The 22,469-nt window shown below is 36.3% G+C and overlaps 2 protein-coding genes across 2 annotated transcripts in view; both read left to right on the plus strand.

Moving 5' to 3' along the window:
- Positions 1-13,668, plus strand: part of JAKMIP1 (janus kinase and microtubule interacting protein 1) — a 129,630-nt gene extending 115,962 nt beyond the window's left edge. Inside the window, exons 21-23 of the mRNA XM_042812217.1 lie at positions 10,487-10,552; positions 11,831-11,875; positions 13,596-13,668. Of these exons, the coding sequence (XP_042668151.1) occupies positions 10,487-10,552; positions 11,831-11,875; positions 13,596-13,628 (144 nt within the window). The 3' untranslated portion in view covers positions 13,629-13,668. The remainder of the gene's footprint in view (positions 1-10,486; positions 10,553-11,830; positions 11,876-13,595) is intronic.
- Positions 13,669-17,943: 4,275 nt separating this feature from the next.
- Positions 17,944-22,469, plus strand: part of CUNH4orf50 (chromosome unknown C4orf50 homolog) — a 73,018-nt gene continuing 68,492 nt past the window's right edge. Inside the window, exons 1-3 of the mRNA XM_042811762.1 lie at positions 17,944-17,990; positions 19,239-19,377; positions 20,477-21,172. Coding sequence (XP_042667696.1) covers positions 17,962-17,990; positions 19,239-19,377; positions 20,477-21,172 — 864 coding nt within the window. The 5' untranslated portion in view covers positions 17,944-17,961. The remainder of the gene's footprint in view (positions 17,991-19,238; positions 19,378-20,476; positions 21,173-22,469) is intronic.

Consider the following 22,469-nt stretch of genomic DNA (forward strand, 5'->3'; position numbering starts at 1 on the left):
AATTATTAGGATTATTTCTAGCTGGTTTTGTGAGGGAGGGGATTTTACATAAATAACATGCTTCACAGTAAGCATTTTCTCAAAAGCAGAAAAATGTGGTGGTGCAGCTATAAAAAAAAACCTCTCCTAGAAAGATTACTTCAAGTAGAGCAGTACAGTATATTTCTGAAGTAGTGATATCAACTTCTTAATTAAGCAAGCTCTGTTGACGTTTTTTTTAATTAAAAAAGTAAGAGCCACGTTGCTGGATCTCCTGAAAAAAAGCTTGTGTATTAGTTTCCTGATGAAATTAGTAAATTTTAAAGGTCAAATTTTGTTTTATTATTTATCATATAGTATCTTTATTCCAATTACTGGGTGTAGCTCATTTCTGCAGCAAGAAACTGGAAAGTGATGAGAGCCAAGTTCTAAATCAGGATAGATTAAATTACATTTCACTGTTGGCTGTTGTACATCAGGAAAACACATAATAGAATCAGAATTTATTCTTGATTTCATTTAAGTCATTTTAAGTATAAGAAACTAGAAAATCCTTGAAGAACACCAGATTGACACCACCTCCATTCCGAAAGTGTTTGCTGCCAATTAGGAAGGATGTGGGAGACAGATTTTATGAATGTAATCCAATAATTTCCCAGATAAGTCTTAACATTGCATAAAGTTATTAGAAAAAAAAAAAAAAAAAAAAAAAAGACCTTTTTTCCTCTGAGTTGCTTTGTAATCACCATACTAAGCTGAGGTGGGGAGAAGAGTCTAGTTTAGTTCTAAACTCAGTTTAGAATATTGCTGGGTGAAGCACATTTTCACAGAATAAAGGAAGTCATCATTTCATTCGTCTGAAATGCTGAGGGCATCCAAATTCCATCCCCAAATAGCATATAGCTGTAAATATTTTAACTGTGTTTTCTTGAAGCCTTTACTCCTATGACCAGGCAGAATTATTCATCAGTGATATAAACACAAAACACCACTTCGCACGTTTTACTAGAAGAAGGCACAGGACAAGAGTTCTATGAGAAGGCAAGAGACCTTACTGCTTATAAGTTAAGCATGGTGGATGCTACTCCACTGTGAGTTCTCCCTCCTAACTCATAGGTAGAACAATTTTTCCATACTATCATGTAGTAATTGGGAGGGAACACCTTGTTCACAAATGCATAGGGCAGAATGTAATTGTGTCCATATGACTCCATTAGCACAGCTATTCAGAATATATATTTGTTGTTATTTTGTTTTGTTTTAGGGTTTTCTCTGAAACCCATCTTTTAATAACATTAATTTGTTGAAATATCAATTGCCTGTGTGAAGTTGGAACCTGAGATTTGCTGCTTGATATATTAATGATGCTCAGGTAGAACTTGGATAAATTCAGCAGTTATTCTACTTCACTGTGTAATCTGTTATGGTTGATAAACCATTTATTTTTCACCTGGGGAGAATTGTTAAGGCTTAATGTTTAACTGTGGGGGCTCTGGAGAGTCAGAGAGAGATGGATGCTTATTTTATCAAATGAGAGAGGATGCTGTGCTTGGTGTAGCTTGGTGACAGGCATGAGAAGGTCTCATCTTTAGTTTCTCCTCTCTCGCATGTTGCCCTCTGCCCGTCTGTGACTTGGTCAAAATCCCACAGTTTTGTCACAGTCAGGAAGGCAAAAGTATTACTGAGATTACTTATACATTAGTGGTTGGGGTAATTCTCAGCTAATTTACATCTTGATAGATATCATCTGTTTTAGTGCTTTAATTTTAAATCTGAAGTGTCATGGTGCTAGCAAAGTTCATCTCCATTTATTTGCATGCAGCTGTGTGAAGATGAATTCATAGGACAAACAAGGATTTTTTTGCAGTTATTAATGTTTGCAGTTAGGAAATGTTCACTGTTCACTGTACAATAGGTTATTGGTGATGGTGCATTTTTGGTATTCACACATGCTTTTGGAGCTAACCGTAATCTATAGTCATGAAGCATATCGTGACCGGGTTAATGACAGTTGACCTGTGGTATTGATTTACTACGCAGAAGTGAATACTGAGTCTTTCAAACCATCGTTGCTGCTGTAAAAACAGCAGCATGATAAAATTCTCTTAGTTCCCACAGACGAGAGTTAATTTTAGTCATTTCTACATTTTTATCTTACAGTGCTTTGTTATATATGTTTTCCGTCTGTTTAGGCTTCAGATCAAACCATGCTGATTTGCTAATTGCTTTAGTGATGCTACTTGTCTGTGTAAGTGATGATAGCTGTACTGGTGCAATACCTACAAATTGTAAACGAAAAATCTGCTGCTTTTGCCTTTAGTGAGGTTTGATTCAGGTTATACTCAAGTGAAGAGCAACTGCACGCCTGAAACTGAGAACAGAATCTAGAAAACTCTCACCTGAAATTTGAATGCTGAAATTCTGAATGCCCTGTGTTTCTTAGCAAGGACAGTGGAAGGCTAAGAAAGAAATTCTAAAAACAGAAAGAATACTGGAGCATATAGAAAATAGAAGGTGTAAAGAGTGTAGGCCAAATGTACTTTCATATGCACAATTCATGTATATATCATGATAATTACTTACATTGAAATTTTCTATTTAAATACAAGAATATAGATAACAAGAATCTAGCGCTAACTGAAAAAAATATTTTAATAATAATAACGTTTCTGGACAGTCAAGGAGTCAAGATATTGAATGTTTGGTCTTCTGAGTTCCCACAGACTTAGAATAACCACTCAGTATATACTTAAAGCTTAAATGACTTTAGTAATAAATCAAGTTTACTAGTAAATATTAAGTAATAGTAATATTAAATATTAATATCTTCACGTTTAGTATCAGCTTATAAAAAACATTTATTGTAAGGGAAATGCATTTATAAAATTCACTGGTTTACTACCATGTAATTGAGTACATGTTAACTTCCGTGCTGAAAGATGCATCAGTGGAGCTGCTAAAAGATTCATTCTCTTCAGGAGGGCAAATAAAGCAATTGCAAGTGTGTAACAAAGCTTAGTAAGAACAATTCTCCTACTTGAGTAATGATCAATTGAATTATCATGGTTGAGACTACAGAACACAGAAAGGAATGGGGTTATTACCTGCTCTGTAAAGAAGTATATTGGTGATAATTTTGAGTATAGAGTGTCAAAGATGATGTAATATATTCAACTGGCCCAAAGTTTTTGTTCATGAAGTAAAACAAGATGGCAACACAAATAGGCTTCATTTAATGATACTAAAGTGTGCTTGCTTTTTTTCCTTATGTTCAGTATGCAAAATCACAATTTAGGAATATGAAACTAAAGGGAATATTTGGATTCCTAAGCCTACGTCTCTTACAGTAGCAGATACAACAGCTTGAGTTAATGTGTGTGACAATTGTCCCATATGTATTTCATTGTATATACATTATAATCCTTAAAACAACTGCTAAAATACGTTTGATTTAAATATATATTATGTTCTTATTTTTTCATTAAGGAATTTTATCCATCATCTAAGTGATTTGAATAACAGCTAAAAGCATATCAGTTTATATGCATCTTTGTTTAAATTTGTACACGTACAATAGTTACACCACTGTTCACTATTAAGTACCTTACATACCTGCATCTTGATTTCCTTGAGAAGCTGCTTAAAAGAGTGATATAATGAAACAATATTCTTGTCTTTGTTCTTGATGATATGCTAGATTCAAAAATTCAGCATCTGATATAGTCCATCCATGGTGCACATCCTGTAAATGTACATCAGCGTGAACCTTTCAAACATTTCAGAGCCAAGGACATAAGCAGCTTAGCAAATCCTCCTTTGTCTGCTTTGTGCTAAAATTATCAAATTGTTTTCTTTGATTTGCTGATGGACGTAAATCCAATAAGAGTGGGTCACAGGAACTATTAAGGTGATTTCTATACCCCTGATTAGAATTGCACTGTTGTGCTCTCGCAATGATAGCAGTATGACAAAAAGTGTATTTTGCAGGCAGATAAATTCTGATGTAGCTGCCAGTAAAACAAAGTTTGTTCCTATGGACCTTTTACTTACTCTTTTTCTAGAAAACAAGAATGTTGGGTCTGCAGCTGGATGAACTTGCATGAAGTCTCATTGTTTCAGCAGCTGAAATTTGCCATAGAATTTTCTTTCCTGGTAGCATTTTCCCCAGCTAGCAAATGTCTTTGAGGACTTGAAGCCATCCAAGGTTTTGGTTCAGGACTGAGAACAGTTGGCTTGTGCTACAAGTGAATTGGAGAGGACAAAAGACATAAACGAAGATGTTCCATTTCGTTTACAGCACATCCAGTGTGCATAGCTATCTGATAACCAGGAAGCATCAGAATTCTCAAAATCTGTGTTTCCTACTAAAAAGGAAGCTGAGAGATAAGGTAAAAAGCCTGAGTGTGTGAAATGAATTGCTTAATTGCACAGAGGGATGGCCATTTCTCATCAGAATTTGAAGTATCATGAAAGAAAAAGTAAGAAATTTAAGAAATCTACACATGTTTATTAGATGGTAGGGAAAATTTGCACGTTGGCTTTTCCGAGTAGCAAGGCACTTCTTTACACTTCAGATCTTTCTTTGTAATGCAAAATTTCCTGAGATGTCAAAGTCTCAGAATGATGACAAATCATCTGTGGGCTGATTTATTACCTTCAGAATAAAAATGAAGGCTCTATGATTGAAATACAGGGCTCACTGAGCTCACTGGGAGGATTTCCATTTATTAAGTGCTCCTTTAGAATGGGTAGTGTATTCATGGAAAAGATACTTAATGTAGATGGATTGCTAATACCAACTGTGCATACATACTTCATGCATACTATGTGGGATGTAATCAACTTTTTTTTTAATTGAGCAGTTTTTTCATATTTGTTAAAGCATTCAGTGATATGAAGTATCTGAAGTGCAATATCATTTTCACTACTAGCTTTGTTATCTGTTCTTCTTTACTCCATAGGGCAGGTTTTTAAACCTGTGCTAATAGAATTTGTTACTCAAAGTCGAGTAATGTTTCCAGGTGAATATCCATCTTGCTGTTTGCATTTCACATAAACCTTGATTCCTCAGATGGTCCAGAGGTGCTTATGTCCTTCAGGTTGCTGTACAGCCACGAGAACCAGACCATACTGAAAATTAAAGAAATTTCCCTTTGAAATGAACACCTAGCATATTTAACTGGTTCTCCATTGGCAGTGCATTAACATCCTTCCATTGAACCTCACCTCTGATTTGAATGGTCTGCAAGGAATCTGCTGCCTTTATCTCAGCGGTATGCTCTATTCATATCTGTGCTGGCTTCTCATTATTACAAGGTGTTTTCTCAGAAGTACTGAGGCACTGTGGAACTGTCTATGCTTTGTGAAAGGCAGCGAGATACAGCAATGTTATGCACTTCCATCTTGGTGCCTCAGCTCTCTATTACCTTAGAAGTAAGAGCTGAGTGTCTGAATTTCTGAATTTCCCTGCCATTACTGGAAGATACACAAAGGCACTTGCCATCCAAATTAACCAAAGTGAAATAACTACTTAAGTAAATAACTGCATTCAAGAAGTGCATCTTGTTTCCCAGAAAGATGGACTTTCCACCATGAGGTGAAAAAAAATGATGGTTATGTGCATTTAAAAGAAATACACATGTTAAGAATCTTATGATTGGGAAAAATACTCAATTTGCTTCTTTTAGGCAGTTTGACAGCCCTGAGTGTTTGGTACTTGAGCAAAGTTTCCGTCATATGCCTACCACTTAACTATTGTCTTCAAATAATATTTATGCTTTAGGTGCCTTAGCCTTCTGGATGTTCTTTCTCTTAGCTTACCATTAGTTTATCAGGGTGAATGCCACGGGACTGAGTGCCACCTTCCTTTGCCAAACTACTACTAAAAAATAATTTATAATGGATCTTAAATGTCTGTTCAAATTGCAGTTAAGTAATAAGGCGCATATTGCACATCTTCAGCATGTTTTTTCTGTGTCTGACTGGAAATGCGAAAGGATTTCCAGGAGGAGCCTGGCTGCTGACCGAGCAGTTCTACTATTGCAGCATAGCTTGGCTGGTAGAGCCATCTGCTGTTACCTTGGGATGGCAGCAGGCTGGCAGCCCCTTTGGCTGCTCGCAGGACCCTGAAGAGCAGTGGCAAGAAACTGCTGGTGGAACTATGATTTATCAAGTAGTTTTTTTTCTGTACTAAAATGGATGCTTGGAAGACATACATGCAGGTGAAGTGGTAACAGACTATTCACAAATCTGCCCATCCATCATCCTGAAGTTTTGTGAGTTTTTTATTTGCTATTGCAGGTTGAATGGCAGATCTGTATTCAGTATTTTGGTAGATTGGTTGTGAATGCAGGTGTGGAGCATAGTATTAAGGACCCATACCCTAGCACAATCCTCTTCTTTTTTATGGTTATATTCTCATTGTGCTGTTTCTTTTCAGCTTTTTGTTTGCCAAAGCAGCTCCTTTGTCTGGCCTTGTGATTTGACAACACAGTGTTATTCTCAGGAACCCTGCTAGTCCCAGAAAGCATTCACGGGGCTAATGGGCAGCTACTGACTGTAGTAACATAGGAGCTGCTGGAGCCCAGCTTGAACACTACTTTGTTCTGTCCCTCATGCCTACTCTGATTGAGGCCAATACCAAGGCTTTTCATGGAAACATAATTACTGTCCTGCTTTCAGATTGTCCACCCTTGTCTTCCACCCCCTTCTAAAATAATGAAAATAAGCAAAAGAACAATTTGTAGGTATCTTCTCAACCAAGACGTCTTAGTGTTTTAACAGCACTGTACCATAGATTTTACTGGTTCTTCACACAGTCTGCTGTTCTGTAGAAATTACACTGTTTTTAAACTGCCTTGTTCAAGCACAAAGCCAAAGGTATCATTGTATTGAAATATTTATACCTCCATAAGACACAGTAGGAAATCTTGACTTATCATCAACTTAAAGCTATAGCATGATAGTAGATGGAAAATCCTGATAACAATAAAATATTTCTGCATGATTTGTTGTTACAACTGTGCTTTGCAAACATAAACAAATCAGAGTTCATTGAAAGCAACTGATCAAGTGCTGTGAGGATCTGAGAGTGAGTCCACAGAGTCTTGATTGCAAACACTTGCAAATAAAAGGAAGAGTTGATAAAGATGTAAGCATTTGTACTGAATATCAAGAAGTTCTGACTTCAGTCTTAATTAGGATGTGTAATTTTTTCTGTATTTTCTTTCTCAGTGGTTTACTATAGCTCGTGACTGAAGAACACAAGTTGGTGTTTCTAGAAGATACTCTTATTTAAGCTATTTTTATTTTATGTATGTTACGTGTATTTTTGAAGTCATATTCTGCAAATTATTATCTCACTATGGTCAAGATAATGCTATAAATGCAGATATATGCACAAGGGGAAAATACGTTTATTTTGATGTGTTAGCTACTCTACGTGAATTTAAATCTCTGTGTTAATTTTGTTGTGGTTTTTTTCCTGTTGCAAAATTATTTCTGTATTTTTAAAGGCATCTTTTGAATTACGTGGAAATAGGTAATGAATTGAACAAGATATTTCAGGATACGTAAATAGCTGAGCTGGACTGACCCTGTGCAGTCACGGGATGTTGACTGCAATAGTGACACCCACTTCATCCCCCTGGATAATCCTCCTGCCATACTCCAGGGCAACACGAGCAAATACGTGCAAATAAACAGCACCAAGCTTTTATACAGTGGTGGAAAATTCCAGCCTACTGTTGCTTTTTAGAACAAATTCTGTCCTGTAGGTTTGAACTCTAGTTCTTGTAGCAAAGGTACAGTATATTACTCGATTGAAGTTTAAGTCTTCTGTGTTCTATTGCCATTGCCTTTTCCATTCATGTAAAGAGAATGACGGCTATTTAAACATTTGTATTCTTACTTCAGCATGTCATTTTTAAGTGGCAAACTTGGAACAGGTCTCTTAATAGACATATATGTGTATATGTTTGTGTATATATAGAAACATCTGCCCTACAGGCAGTATTCACTCTGTTTATGTCTGCCCTACTGACACACATCTTGTCATTTCGAAGATTTTCTGTAAACAGATTTTCACGCATATGAAATGCAGCCCTGTATGTATTCCTTTTTAATTTATAGGTTGTCTTGGTATTTAAACTGATTCTTAGGAACGCATAATTTTTTTCACCCTAAGACTCTTTTCACCCACCTCTAATGTCACACCAAGCTTAACAGTTACGATGGGTTGTAGGTGAGAACTGCAAAACAGAAAACTCAGCCTTCATTTTTAGAAGTATTCCAAATAACTGGAGAGAATAACTGAATAGCTGTAATCTTCTGAAAAGATTAAAAATTCATGAGGGAATAATAACATCTCAATTTTTACTTAATTAACAGAAATCTGAAAAATGCTATCTAATTAAAATGTTCTTATATAAAAGAGAACTTGCTCCAAACCCCGAGGTGAGAAAAACCCCAGATGTTTGGGGTTGTTTAGTGTTCTTACTTTTTCGGAAGGATAGTTCTCCACACACATTGAAAAAACATCTTGCACAATGAATCCTGAAGGTGAAAACAGCATTTAAAGTTATTGCTTCTTTCCACTCAACTCCCTGCAGTCTGATTTTATCACAGAGCATGGCATCACCCCCAGAGTTGAATTCTATCACTCAGGTCTGGGATGCAGATGTAAATAGGAATCAGCAGAACTGAAATTAGTGGGAGAGAAATATGAGTGTGAGCTGATAGAGCAGAGAACTCAGAGATGATTACATCTACATAGTTCATATCCTGTGGCTTCTCACAGGTTTGTAATATTCCTGCTACATACAGTATATGAAAGCGATTGCTTGAGTGATAGAAATGCTGTGAGCCGAGAGCAGATGAAGTATAAATCAATTCAAAGGTAATAGAGGAAAAGTGAAATTAATACAGCTGTTCACCAGGCATTTGTTATTGTCAGCAAAGCTTCATGCACTTATGTCACGTGAGGGCAATCTGGTTTGTGCATTTATATTATCTGGGGAAATCTCTGAGTGATGTGGCATGTTATGGTGGGAGGGTTTTGATTAACTTAATCCAACTACACAGTGTTCAAAACAATCATTGAAACAAAGTCTTTTCTTTAAAAAAGCAGCAGTAATATCAAGATTATTGTTTGCAACCTGCCTGCAATATTTTTATGGCAACAGCTGTGGGCATGCTGAGCTGTGGGGTGGATGTACCTCATCTTTTGGGATATCTCCAGGTTAGATTCAAAAGGTTAAACCCTAGGCGTTGTGGTTCCTAAAGCAATACTGAATAGTATTGGGATCAGTTGCTGCTGCTAGCAATGTTGTGGGCTGCTGTGAGGGTCAGGCATTTCCCACCATTGGAAGTCCTTGAGTTGAAAGCAGATGAATGAGTCAAACCTTCATTTGATCTCACTGACGTATAAGTACTGACTAGTTGCTTTTCTGAAAGATACACTGTTCAAATGGATAAAATAATAAAATAATAATAAAATAATTTGGGAGTGGTGCAGCAGCTCCTACGTTCAATTCATTAACGTGTGCACAGAAATTAGACCGGAAGATAATTTTCCTTTCAAAGTTCAGGAACTGCTAATAACCTTCATTTTTATAGGCCACAGAGAGGTCAGGCAGTTAATTCCAAAGAGCTGATAATTTAAAAAGTTGCTCCTTCATTCCCAGAAACTGTTAGTAGGAGATCCCAGATTTCTACCTGTAAAAAGAGTTCATGAACTTTATAAAGTCTACTATATACTAAACGTACTAATAAAATGCATCCTCTTAATCTAAAAGCCCAGTAAACTTATTATTAAAAAAAAGAAAAAAAATAGGGAACTTACAGAAAGGAAAGGGGAGCAGAAATAAGGTCAGATGCGTGGACCCAACAACAATCATATTTTTGGAGATGCTTTGAACAAGTAAGGTTCTTGAAGTTAGAGCTGTAGTGGAGATATCCTCTCTGATGCTGGTGGGAGAGGGTCATCATAATAAAGGGTTTGAATGTCAGAACGGCATCTTGGTGGTGAAATGAAAGTCTAAGCATGCTTATTTTTTCTGGTATAGCAGAAATATCTCAGAAGCATAGTCATGTTTTACAGGAAAGGAAAGTGGAGTGTTAAAATATAACAGTGTCATAAGCTGACTCTGTAGGTAAGTAAAAAAAAAAACCTTCTGGCAGTTACAGAGAAAGCAGTCTTGTTGTACTTCTTGGAATTTTGGTGCTAACTGGCCTTATCTCTATATGTATCTTAAAAGTATGATTTATGAGTGGTGATTTTAGACAACCTGGTGGTAAACAAGATTATATGAAGACACAGCTTGTTTAAAATCCTGTTTTATGGAAATGTGGAACAATCCTGACATCTGCACGGCTAGTATAACTGAGCAGGAAGTGCTACATTAATAAAGGGTATTTATTCTTGTGTTTAAGCTATTTAACATATTTTTGATTCACATGCTTTCCAAAGTAGATACTATAAGATCTATTTAACTTTTTTTTGTTCCAGAGGATTCGAGAACTAGAAGATAAAATAGAACTTCAAAAAAGGCAACTCAAAGAAATTGAGGAAAAGGTAAACCTGGTCAATAACAATGATTTTCCTTCACGTACTGATTTTTCCCAGTTACACTGATGGTAATAGGATTTAACCTACTCTTGAGAGATCTATTTTAATACAAGAAGGATCAAATTTTAGTTCAAGTCCTTATTGCAATAAACAAAGCTCTGTCCCTCATAAACTCATGATCATCTGCTGTTTGGGTTTTTCTGTCAAGTAGGGAAGTCATTAGACTAAAACAAGGAGGATTTTTTTCCTGTATTTTAAGTCAAATAACAGCATTATGATTTGTTTATTTGACAGAAGAGGCTATGTTCGTAGGAGACCTCTCAAGGTTTCATCTTCTACTCCTAGATAAGTGCAGGGTTTCCTTCTATATATATTACCTTTTCAGTTTTTTCTTGAAATGAAGTCTCATTCAGAATTTGAATGCCTGAAAGAAATTTGTATTGTCAGGAAATCAATGAATGATACACTTCTACCTCATTGCTCTTTTTAAGGCTTAAAATGTAAGTGAAAGGAGAATGACATTTACATGACACTGACACTGAGCACGATGACTTCCTGTGGAGGGAAATTCTTTCTTTTGAAGGAAGGGCCATTTTGATAATGGAGCCCAGTTACTGGCTGGAGCTATGGGCAGCACGTTGCTTATAGTTACTTCTTCATTAGTATGAATTTTTATTTTCCCTCAGGAATTTATTCAATTTTTAAGTATAACGTAAAATGCTTTCAAATGAGAAGATAAGAATGGCAGTATTTTTACCCTGTAGATTCTTCAGCAAACTGTCCTGTTTCCAGAGGCTATCAGAACAATAATGTAAAGTCTCAGTTTCATTCTACCTGCCAGTGCATGAGGAGCAAGAGTTGTTTAAACACATTGAGCTTTTCTCACAACTGAGTCTCTGGCCTTTAAGTTGCATATAGTTTTTACCCATGTCTGGGTAAGTTTTCTTGCAGGAAATCTTTCAGGCATGTTATTATGAGTACATACTTGACTAAGTCACAGAGCTAAGCCTGATTTTTCTTAATTGTACATAAACTACAGATGTTACTGTTTGCAAAAGCTATCCTAAGATAACGAATTTTGCACCCTCTTTCCTCTTTTCGGAGTCAAATTTGTATACTGATCTTTCAGGCCCAATCAATTAGTATTAATGTAAATTAACTGCTGTTAAATTATGTCACTGGATTTCATATTACATATCTTACATCTTCTTCTTTTTCTTTTTTCCTCATTTTCTTTTGATCTTATTTTATAGTTTTTGTTCCTTTTTTTGTTTTTTTCACTAGCATTCATTCTGTGGCCTTGATGACACAACTGAGCCAAGACATGTGGTTGGTATTCTTTATGTTGTTTTGTACTCAATTTTTAGCTCTTGTATTTTGGTATGTTTTTAGAATCATCTTTGTAAGGCTTTGAAACCCTGGGAAAGCATTTACTGGTTTTGCTTGCACATACAGGAAGAGTCCCTTGTAAGATCCAAATTGATGCCTTCTATTAACTTCCTAGCCTTCTGCAGAAAATCATTCTTTTTTCAACAAGAATTGGTTTTGCATTCTAAGATACTGAGTGTCTGAACTGCAGTGGGTACTTCTCAATTCTATAGAGCAGGTACATTTTAATCTTGAAGTTCAACTATTTCTGTAAGATTCTGTCTCCCGTCTTGTTTGGTTTTCAGTTGTATTTTCTAAAAGTCCTGTAACTATACAAAAAGTTTCATTTCACTTTCTTAAAATCCTTGAAGCCACAAAGTAAATTAAAAATAAATAACTCAATTTTCTATTATGAGATGATGGGAAGAAGTATGACTGACCTTCTTTGTGCTTGTGAACGCAGTAAGGATGAGACTAAGAAATCTGTCTTTCTTTAGACATAACTGTAATTCCCACTGCCCCATTCACAGTGCAAAGGACAGAGAGAATTTCTTTAGCTGTAGCAGCACTATAGCTACAGTGGCTTACCTTTCACACAGAACAAGAAAGAGAGATTAGAATAAAATCAGTCCTACTTCCATGGAGCAATGTAAGTTTCCTGCTCCTTTTCACAGCCTCAGTGACAGAGGATTAAGATGTGGTTTTGTCACGGAGTTGATCAGACCAATCTATGTCCGTGACAGGGGCGGCAGGGCCTCTGCCCTCTCCCCCCACCCCAGTCCCACAAAAAATGGGAAGGAAGGAAGGGAGGAAAAGAGCAGCGGCAACAATCTATGGAGGAAAACTTATTTTACTATAATATTGGAATACAAGATAACACAATATGTACAATTTAATTGAAATTGAGATTAATAAATCAGACAAGATGAGAGAGAGAGTTCCCGGGACCGAGTCAAACCTGAAAAGCTTGGAACGGCCAGGAAAGCACCCTCCAGCACCCACTGCCAGGCAGCAAGAGAGCGCCCCCCCCCACCCGGAAGGGCCAGATCCCGTGACTGCTGTAATGTACAGGGATAGGTACTTGGAATTGGGGCAGTGACACTTTAATGCCCCGTACACTACATGATGTTTTGATGTGGAATACTGAAATCCAAAAACAAAAAACAGAAACAGAAAACATAGAACCATGACATAAAACCACTGATTTTTTTTTTTTTTTTTAAACTGAAAATTATGACACTTTTGCAGTTTTTCAAATCTTTTCCTTCTTTGAAATCTGTTCTGAATTATGTCCTGTTTACCATGGCTGTGCAGTCATAGAGCCACTCCAGATTTCCAGGGGTTCATGGCATATCAAAACTCTAGTGTGGAAGACAATTTCCTTTAATTTGTTTTGCCAGCAGTGAATCTATCCCTGAATAACGTAACACAGCAAAGACCATTTTAAGAAACCTAGCTATGGTTTCTTGTTGGTGAGACTCTTAGACATTCTTCCATATTGCTAGTCAAACTGGTTTGTTTGCTAATGGCAGTTTTGTTCTTGTTATTTTGAAGCTAACATTAAACTTTTAGGAAGACTTTTTGATGGGCGTGAGTGCCAACATTTATTACAAAATTAATTTTGTCTATCTGAAGCTAAGAATACATTTTTTCTTCTCTTTTTTTTTCTTTTATTACCCAGGTTATTAAAAGAACCTATGGAGTGAACAGCTGAGTCCACATGCAAAAATATAGAAAACATTTATTGAGCAGCTTTAAATTGGTGCATTTTTTCATAAAAGTGTTTGCATAATACTTGAAGCTGCAAAATATTTGAACTTACAATTAGAGTTTTTTTTAAATCTATAGCTTGAGGCTGGAATGATTTGATAAACAAATAAGGACCAGCACATCATACACACTGAAAAAAGTATAAAGAGAATTTACACTCACACACCAATCAAACACTGGAAAAAAAGCCAAGTGCAATTACTGGATGCTATGTGAACTGTTCTCTACCAAATAGTTTTCTTACAGTACTGAGATCTTTGTCTCCATACTGCATGCTTTCAACAAATGTCGTTTGCATTTCACGCAGGTAACACAAAATCTCCTTTTTAGTATCCATATTAAAAAAATAAGTGTTTGACAATAAATTCTCTGTAGTAAATATCTGACAGGTTAAAAAAAAAAAAGCAAAAAAAAAAAAAAAAGAGAAAAAAAACCAAAAACTGTTCTGTGTTGAAAACAAAGAGAGATTTAAAGCCCCGCAGTGACAAAATTCATATTCAATTCATAAGTTGGAAATTCACAAGTGGAGAAGATGTAGAGTTTGGAGATAAGGCAGGGTATTAGATTGGACTAGAAGATCTTGGAAGTGGGTAAGAGCTGCAAGGCAGAAGTGAATTTTTGAACGTTCCTAGAAAATTAAGAAATAATTTGTGAAGATAACCCTGGGAGAATGGAGGATCACGAGATGGACTGAGAGGTCAGGAAAACAGAATGCACGGTGTGCTGTCCTCAGTTATCTCTTAGGAAGAAAGAAAGACTTGAAGATATGGGTGTATAGATGAATGTGCTAAACAGATAAGCATTTGCAAAGAAATATCTGGGAAAATTTTATCCTCACAAAAGAAAGTTGACATTAGCGACCAGGAAGATAAAGTGGCACAATTGCAGCCAGCAGAGCTGGATATACACAGTCAAGGACATTAACCACCTGAACTGCAAGAAAAACTTCTTGTGAAGCACAGATTGAAAAAAATGGAAGTTGAAAACAGTTGTTTAAGATGGAGAACCGTAAGAAAAATTCAAGAAGGTTGTTTTTCTTTTCTTGAAAGAAAAACCCAATTTGCTCTTTCAGGGCTGGAAGGACATTGTGAAGAAATAGGTAATTTTGATTATTCTGGAATGTAGAGGCAAGCTGACAATATTATTAAAAGCACAACATTTAAAGACAACTTTCTCCTCAGAATTGTATGGAAAATCTTTATTTTAAAAAGGACTGTGCTGAAAATGACAGAGGGGCAGGTCTGCTTCCATGGACATGCTGAACTCAAACACAAAAGTAGAGCGGAATAAGGTGGTTATGGTAATATATTGGATAAAGTGAAAGTTATAATTAAAAAAAAAAATAAGGCAAGGAACCATCAAGGCAACACAATTAAAGAACAGATTTATCTTAGCAACTGAATATCTCCCTTTTGGAGGAGCAAGAAGCAGCTTCAGAAGAAGCCAGCTCTCTCAAATCTTTTAGGCTCTGAAGTATGATTTTTTTCATCAGAGATGAAAAATCACCAGCCAAGATGATTTATCTGCTGAAGTAGCTGGAGCACTCAACAACATTATTTCAGTCAGATGTCATGAACTGGGGATGATTTGAGTGTCTGACAAATCCTGTTTCCAGGCACAAAGCACAACAAAAGTTAGAAACTTTAGAGGTTTTTTTAGAGAAAGATTCTGTTGCTCACAATGTTTGGTTCAAAAAGGAACAAGCCTTCACAAAATGTGTTTTCAAATAGAGACTTTTCATATTTTAGTTAAAACTTTTTAGCACTATAATAACTGAATATGGAAAAATTAGCTCTTTACTGCAAAAGGAAAAGTTTTTTCTTTATTCTGAAGAGAGACCATAACAGTTGTAATCAGAGCTTTGGATAACCAAAACAGAAACTGGTGATGCGACAGAAATTGGGAAGAGATTGGATTGACTTGGGGAAGAAGCGCTGTTCTACCAGACATAGCTTTGCTCCTCTCTTATTTGGAAATTAAACTGGAAGCATAGACAGATGATCACTCAACACGTGACTGCAACATTAAGTGCTCTGCAAGGACAGGAGATGGTCTTGTTACAAAGCAGAAAAGGTACGATCGGTTTTATTAACTTTTACGTGTTTTATTGAATTGTAATTTGTGTGACAAGTTCCTAAAACAAAAAAACCTGTCTGATTTGAGTGAGATTTTCCATATGACATTACGATGCTTTTATCCTATCTTGAAGTAACAGGTTTGTGCTTCTGAAAAACTGGGTGTATCATTTCAGTCTTACTATGCATTGCACATTGATATCAAACGTAGAAATGAGAAGAGGCTTAAGGTACTCAGGCCATGAAAGATGCTACACCTGATTTTTACTTTCTGTGACAGATTTTAAGTCATCTCTCCCAGATATATGAGCAAAGGGGAAAACAAAGACTTTCTGATTTCTGAGATCAGTAGTAACAAATTCCTGGTTTTATGCTGCAGTACTAAGTACTTTTCAGAACAAAGCATAAGAAATATAGAGGCCTCCTGGATCGTGAAGATAAAAATCAACTGTAGAAATTATTGTATTCACTTTCATTATATTTATTCTAGTGAATAAAAGTCCACTTAAGAGTAACAAAATACAATGTGAGTAGAAATCTGTATATCTACATTAAGTGTGAGTTTAATTCCCACCTGATCTATCTTTTTTTATCTGGTAGCTACTTTCTGCAAAGTGCATGTCTGAGAAATCTTCCTTCTACAGCTCATGAGTTGGATAGCAGGCTGGGGCAGAGCTGAAAATCGTATTAATTTAGCTTCTGATGTTAACATGTTAACATGCAGAGCAGTTGTGTCCATAATTACTTTAAATTTCTTATGTAGTAGTACGTGGGGTTGCCCATTGTAGGAGAGCAAGATATTTGTTCATTTCACAAATAATTTTTGCACAGAATTTGATAGTGGTTCAAGGAGCTCAAAGCAAAGATACTGTTCCACGTGCCAGGGAAAAAAGGTGTTTGTATTTACAGGTCCCATGGTCTCTGAGGAGAGACTTGGGCTGGTAAGTCTAGAGGAGATGACAAAGGGATTTGAACTTTGTTGTCTGTGTGGATTTACACTTTATTTTCCTTTCTGTGCTTCTAGCTTTTAGGTATCATAGTTTCTCAAAGGACTGGGGAGTGGCAGAACCTTTTCAGGTCTAAGTCTTTATGTAGCTGACATAAAGCCAGAGAGTAATACAATAGCAAAATAACACCACTTTCTGTAATTCACCACATATGTGGATAACTCACATGAAAATGTGGACAATAATAAAGCTGTTTATTCTTTTTGCACCAATTTGGTCCTATTTTCTTTTCTTCAGTGCCAAAAGTAAATGGTACTTTTTTTTTTTTTTTTTCCTCAGTGCAGCATTTGAAAGAAAAAAAAAAACAAAATACGAAAGCAAGCAATAAAACATACACAAAAAATTAATTGCATTATTTCGTTGAGAAGTTCAAATGCCAGTATATGCCTTACTATTACAGGTCCAATTTCAAATCAGTAAAAATTGGTTCACAGAATGAAAGCTGTGGCATTTCCCAGGTATCAGTTTTAGGATTGTTCTTTACTGAGAACAGATCGTGTAAATGAAGCTGAACTGTGGACTGAGGAACTTTTAGAGCTGTTGCTGAAGGAGGCAATGGAAATAAACAGACTTTGAAAGCTCAAGTTTGAAGGTTCCTTTTTAGGCATTAATCTTTTGTCTTAAAATAATAAAAATATCAAAGATTTTTCCAAAAAAATGTCCTTTGTTATATAAGTGCTCCATGTTATCAGCTGCTCTATTTAGTAGAAAACAATCCCCATTTCAAAAGTTTGATACCTAATGCCTTCCTGAATTAATGTAGTTGTACTTTTTATAAAGATCTGCAACTCCTTTCGTCCATGCTGAATTACTTTGAGGTTAGTGAAATAAGACTCTCTTATAAATAATATATGTTTTCAGAACTGAGGACTGTTAATTTGATCTTTAGGGAGGCTTAGCCTCTTATTGCATACTCAGACTGCAGTACATGAGAACTTCAATGATTATTTTCATCACAGATCCTTCAACTGCTAGAGAACAAGAATTTTGTTACTGTATTAAAATGCTCAGTGATGAAGGATTTGATGTTCTGCATTTTAATGTTAACATCGATAGTTCTTGGATTTCCCAGGATTTAGAAGATGCAAGCATACCTGATGAGCAAGAAAGAAGTGCTGGACAAGAGAATTTGAACCTCAGAATAAAAGAGCTGGAGAAATTGGAGCAAAAACTGAAACACACTTTAGAGGACTACATGGAGTCAGATTCTGTGCTAAGAAATAGGTAAATAACTTTTTTTTTTTTTTTTTTTTTTTTTTTTTTTTTTTGCATGTAGAGGGCATCAAGAAATATGTGCAAAATTAGCAAATAAGCTCTAAGAATCTTTGGAATGGCTAATAAAATGAGTTTCTGAATGTTTTGTGTAGCTTTCAGAATAGAAATACACTACTCAAATTTTTGCTTCTATTATTTTAATCAGTTTTGTATCTTGATGTAGACTCTGTAACCAGACAGCTTTCTCAGGATACTTCATCCTTAAATATTCATAAGGTGTAAATTCTGCTTGCAGATTATATCACTTTTAAGAAGTTTTAAAAGTTAATTTTGGAGCAGAAAGATACACTTATATTTAAATTTAAAGTTTTGTGCTATTATATAAAAAAATTACAGTTTCTGACAGATGCATGTAGCTTAGTATGTTAATGCTAATCATTGCTGTAGCTAAATAAGCATTAATTATGTAGTTGACTAGAATAAGATCAAGTGGTGCCTTGCAATTGCACTATTCTTAACAAAGCTAGAGAATTAAATGGATAATAAAATCCAAATTTCCTAGCCATGAATCTAGCAAAACCCAGTGACTGGATAGGTGTAAAGACCAGAGCTGTGGTTATCTTTACGGTGTTTACTTTGCATAACACAGAAAACATCAGTCAACATTATCTCCATTAATGTGATTATTTATGGTTTTTATGCTAAACGTGCCGAGAAAGAATGAACACCAACATTGTCTTTAACATCTTTGACAGTCTCCAGAGAAACTTGCAAACCCCAGTAGACTCTTTTTGATGATGTTTATTTGTAGCAATCAAAAAAGCTATCTTATTGCTGAGAGAAAAATGGGGGAAAAAAATAAATTGATATCACAGAATCACAGAACTGTAGGGGTTGGAAGGGACCTCCAGAGATCATCGAGTCCAACCCCCCTGCCAAAGCAGGTTCCCTACAGCAGGTCGCACAGGTAGGCATCCAGGCAGGTCTTGAACATCTCCAGAGAAGGAGACTCCACCACCTCCCTGGGCAGCCTGTTCCAGTGCTCCGTCACCTCACTGTAAAGAAGTTCTTGCACACATTTGTGCAGAACTTCCTATGCTGCAGTTTCCGGCCGTTTCCCCTTGTCCTGTCTCCACTCACCACTGAAAAGAGTCCGGCCTCGCCATTCTGCCCCATCATCAATATATTGATGATGACAGCTTATCCATCTGGACTACACCACTTACTCAGCAAAGATCTTCATTTTCAATATAACAGGATGAAAGAGCTGGAGCTGTCACACAAAACACTTCTTGTAATGATTGATCAACTAAACATGAAAGTGCACCATTTTGAAAATGCAAATGTGCGTGTTAAAGGGAAACTGCGAGAAGTTTGGGAAGAGCTGCTGAGCTTGGTAAGGAGGATATTGTTTCAAATGACCTAGTTCAAGTTCTTTTTAAGGCAGTAGTTTATAAGTCAGTCTCCTCTCGAGTGACCTGTTTTCACACAATACATCATTTCAGGCTTTCTTTTTTTTTTTTTTTTTTTTTTTTTTTTTTTGTAAAACCAGGGGAATCAGAAGAATTATTTTCTCTCTGTGCCTCACTTTCTATTTCTCCAATTTTTTTGACAGCACTGTCAAAAACAAAAAAAAACAACTGTTACTGCTGCCATTTGAGCCATTGAACTTTGGGATACCTGCTCCCAAGACAACACATTCTTTTTCCACAAATTAGGCTTTATTCTTCTGGCCCCACATTAAATCATTTTTAATCCCCACCATCCATTACACAGCAGCACAACGCAACCATGACAACCTGTTTTCTGTACAAAATTCAGCTGCTCAGCTGCAGGGAATACAGCAATGTCTCAATGCCTCAGTTTTACTTAAATGTTGTCATAATGACAGTGTGATACTGGTGGCTCTAAACAAGGGCAGCATGTGAATCACGAAAGCATTCTCCGCCTTCCATTGACCTTTTTCACCTTTCTGTGTCTCTGTGTTCAAGCACAGTTTGATGCAAACCAAAATACTAAAGTCTTTCTGAAACTGATTCAAAAGGCATCTGTTCCTTTCTTCTTTTACCATGGGCTCATAAAAGGATCTGACAGATGACAGGTATGGGGAAGGGCAAAGGGCAAAAACTTTGTTTCTTATAAAAGTGTGTGTTCTCTTTTATTCTATAGAACCATGACTTCTCTGTCTGTAACATCTCAGTGTCATACCAATATCAGTGTATGGGATATGTTACTGTGTTGTTCAGAGCTGGTTGTATGCATTTCAGTTCAAAGTTGCTTTTTATTTAACAGTTCTTGTAGAACATGCAAAAAAAAAAGTGGGTAGTTTTTGATTTGAGGTGTTTTTCTTGTTATGTTTTTTTCCTATTTCCTATATTTCCCCTGAGTTTTCAGGGGAAAAAAGGGGTAAAAATATTGCAAAATTAAGAAAAAAAGAAAAGAGAAGATTAGATTTGATATGAAGTTGTTAACTGTACAAATCACTAAAATTTTAGGTTGAAAACCAAGAGAAGTCAGAGAAGAAACAAAAGGAGAAATTGCATTGGCTTCTGGAGCAGCTAAAGACAAAAGAAAATGAACTAAAAAGCCAATCTGAGTACTTTGAGCACTACAAACAAAGGCAGAAGCAACAGACAGCAGTGCTGAGAAAAAGGGAATGTTACCTACAGGGTGAGGTGTTTAGACTGGAAAAGCAAGTGCTAGATCTCAGTGCCCATATTGCTCTTTTGACGTCTGAGTTAGGAGAGGGAATGGCACAGGGTCTCCAGAAGAAGCTGGAATCAGCATCCAAAGGCCTGCAGAGCTGTAAACCTTCTAATATGCAACTCACAGAATTGAAAAACTCCATTGGAAATGTGGAGCATGACATGAAAAGCCACTTTGAGTCATTTCAGAAAAATCTGAAGTTCTTAAGGGATAAAGAGGAGGACAACAGAAGAGAAAGAGCAGACCTGCTGGCTCAGCTTCAGTGCTCCCAGGACACTGAAGACTTTCTTAGGAGAAAATTGGAAGAATCTTGTCATCATGTCTATAATCTGAAACTATCTGAAATCAAACTACAGGAACAAGTGAACAAGCTTTTGAATGAAAACAAGTCTTTAAAATATCAAGCTAGGGTGAGGTTAAAAAAGAAAGAAGAAAAGGACTCACAGCTTACAAGACCAGAAAATGCAGACAACAGTGCTGACCTGGTAAGTAAAAGTAAAGCAAAATACAATAAAGTTTCATCTTTATATCACCCCAGATACCTTTTATACTTTTCATTAGGTACGCAGAGGAGATGTAACCCTGAGGCTTTTTCCTTCCTGTATTTGTTTCCTTTATTTCTGTTGATGTATTGAAATTTCAGTGTCTAATTCACACCAATTGGAACCAGCAGCTGGAGTTTCAGTGCATCACTGCTTTTATTAGGTGTATATTGAAGGCACTTCACAAACCTTGTTTCCTTAAGTTTTCAAGTGATGTGCCCAAGGCAAAAGGTCTTTGTTGGCATCAAAAGTAGAACCCAGAAGAACTTCTGAGGCATCTGTCTCATGGACACCATCCAGATGAAGAGTGCATGCATGGTTGGGTGAGTATTCACATCTTATTCATGCCTGACTGCTGAAGGAAAAAAGCACAGCTGAGAAAAATATCTTGCTCATGAGATTTTCTGGATAATGGAGCACAAGAGGAGATAGATACTATATTCAAGTCCGTGAGTTGAGATATTCAGTGCTTTGCAGCTCCCCAGCATTGTGATGTGCTCTGAATACATTGAATAGGATTTCTTTGCTTCAAGCAGTTCACTCCAGCAATGCCTGGGAAAGCTCTACATATGCTGCAATATGACATTCAGCTTCTGCCAATTCATTTTGCTGACAATGAATAGTTTCATGGAGAAGACACAAACAAGGTTTTATTATTTATGCACTGGGATAGGTGGTATTTTTATTCTGAGGACTTGTTAAATAAAGTGAAATCAGTTCAGCCTCATTCTCAGCTACCCATTCAGATTGTGACCTGATATTCTTAAAACTCTCCTGATATTATGTGCAGTTATCTGGAGGTAACAAACACAAACAAAACCTCTTTAGTGTAGGAGAACAAACATACTGTGAGTACTTTCAGGACTGGGAGAAGGTAGAGAGGGCTGTCTGCTTAAAAGTTTAAAAAGAAATCAAGATGAAGTTTTTAACCTGGTATTTGAATGCATCTTTACAGACATAGTGATTTGGCTCCATTTCTAACTCTTTAGTCACAATCAAGTGAGAGGAAGAATGTTAAGATCCTTCTGGAACTGGCAGCATGTGTGAACTCTGAGGATAGCTTAGAAGATATGTTGCCATTTTTCTCCTTAGCTCCTTTTCTCCTAGGTTGGCAGAAGGACTTGGAAGTGTACTTGTTTTTATAAGTCTGAACCATTGCTACAGGTGCTTTACCCTAGTGAGTTCACTTAAGAATGAAGGTTTGAAAATGTCCCTATCTTAAGATGTATTTAGAAGGAGT

This window comes from Centrocercus urophasianus, unplaced genomic scaffold, assembly GCF_019232065.1.
Source record: "Centrocercus urophasianus isolate 14NV4802_14NV808 unplaced genomic scaffold, USGS_Curo_1.0 seq_13, whole genome shotgun sequence".
Classification (NCBI taxonomy): Eukaryota; Metazoa; Chordata; class Aves; order Galliformes; family Phasianidae; genus Centrocercus; species Centrocercus urophasianus.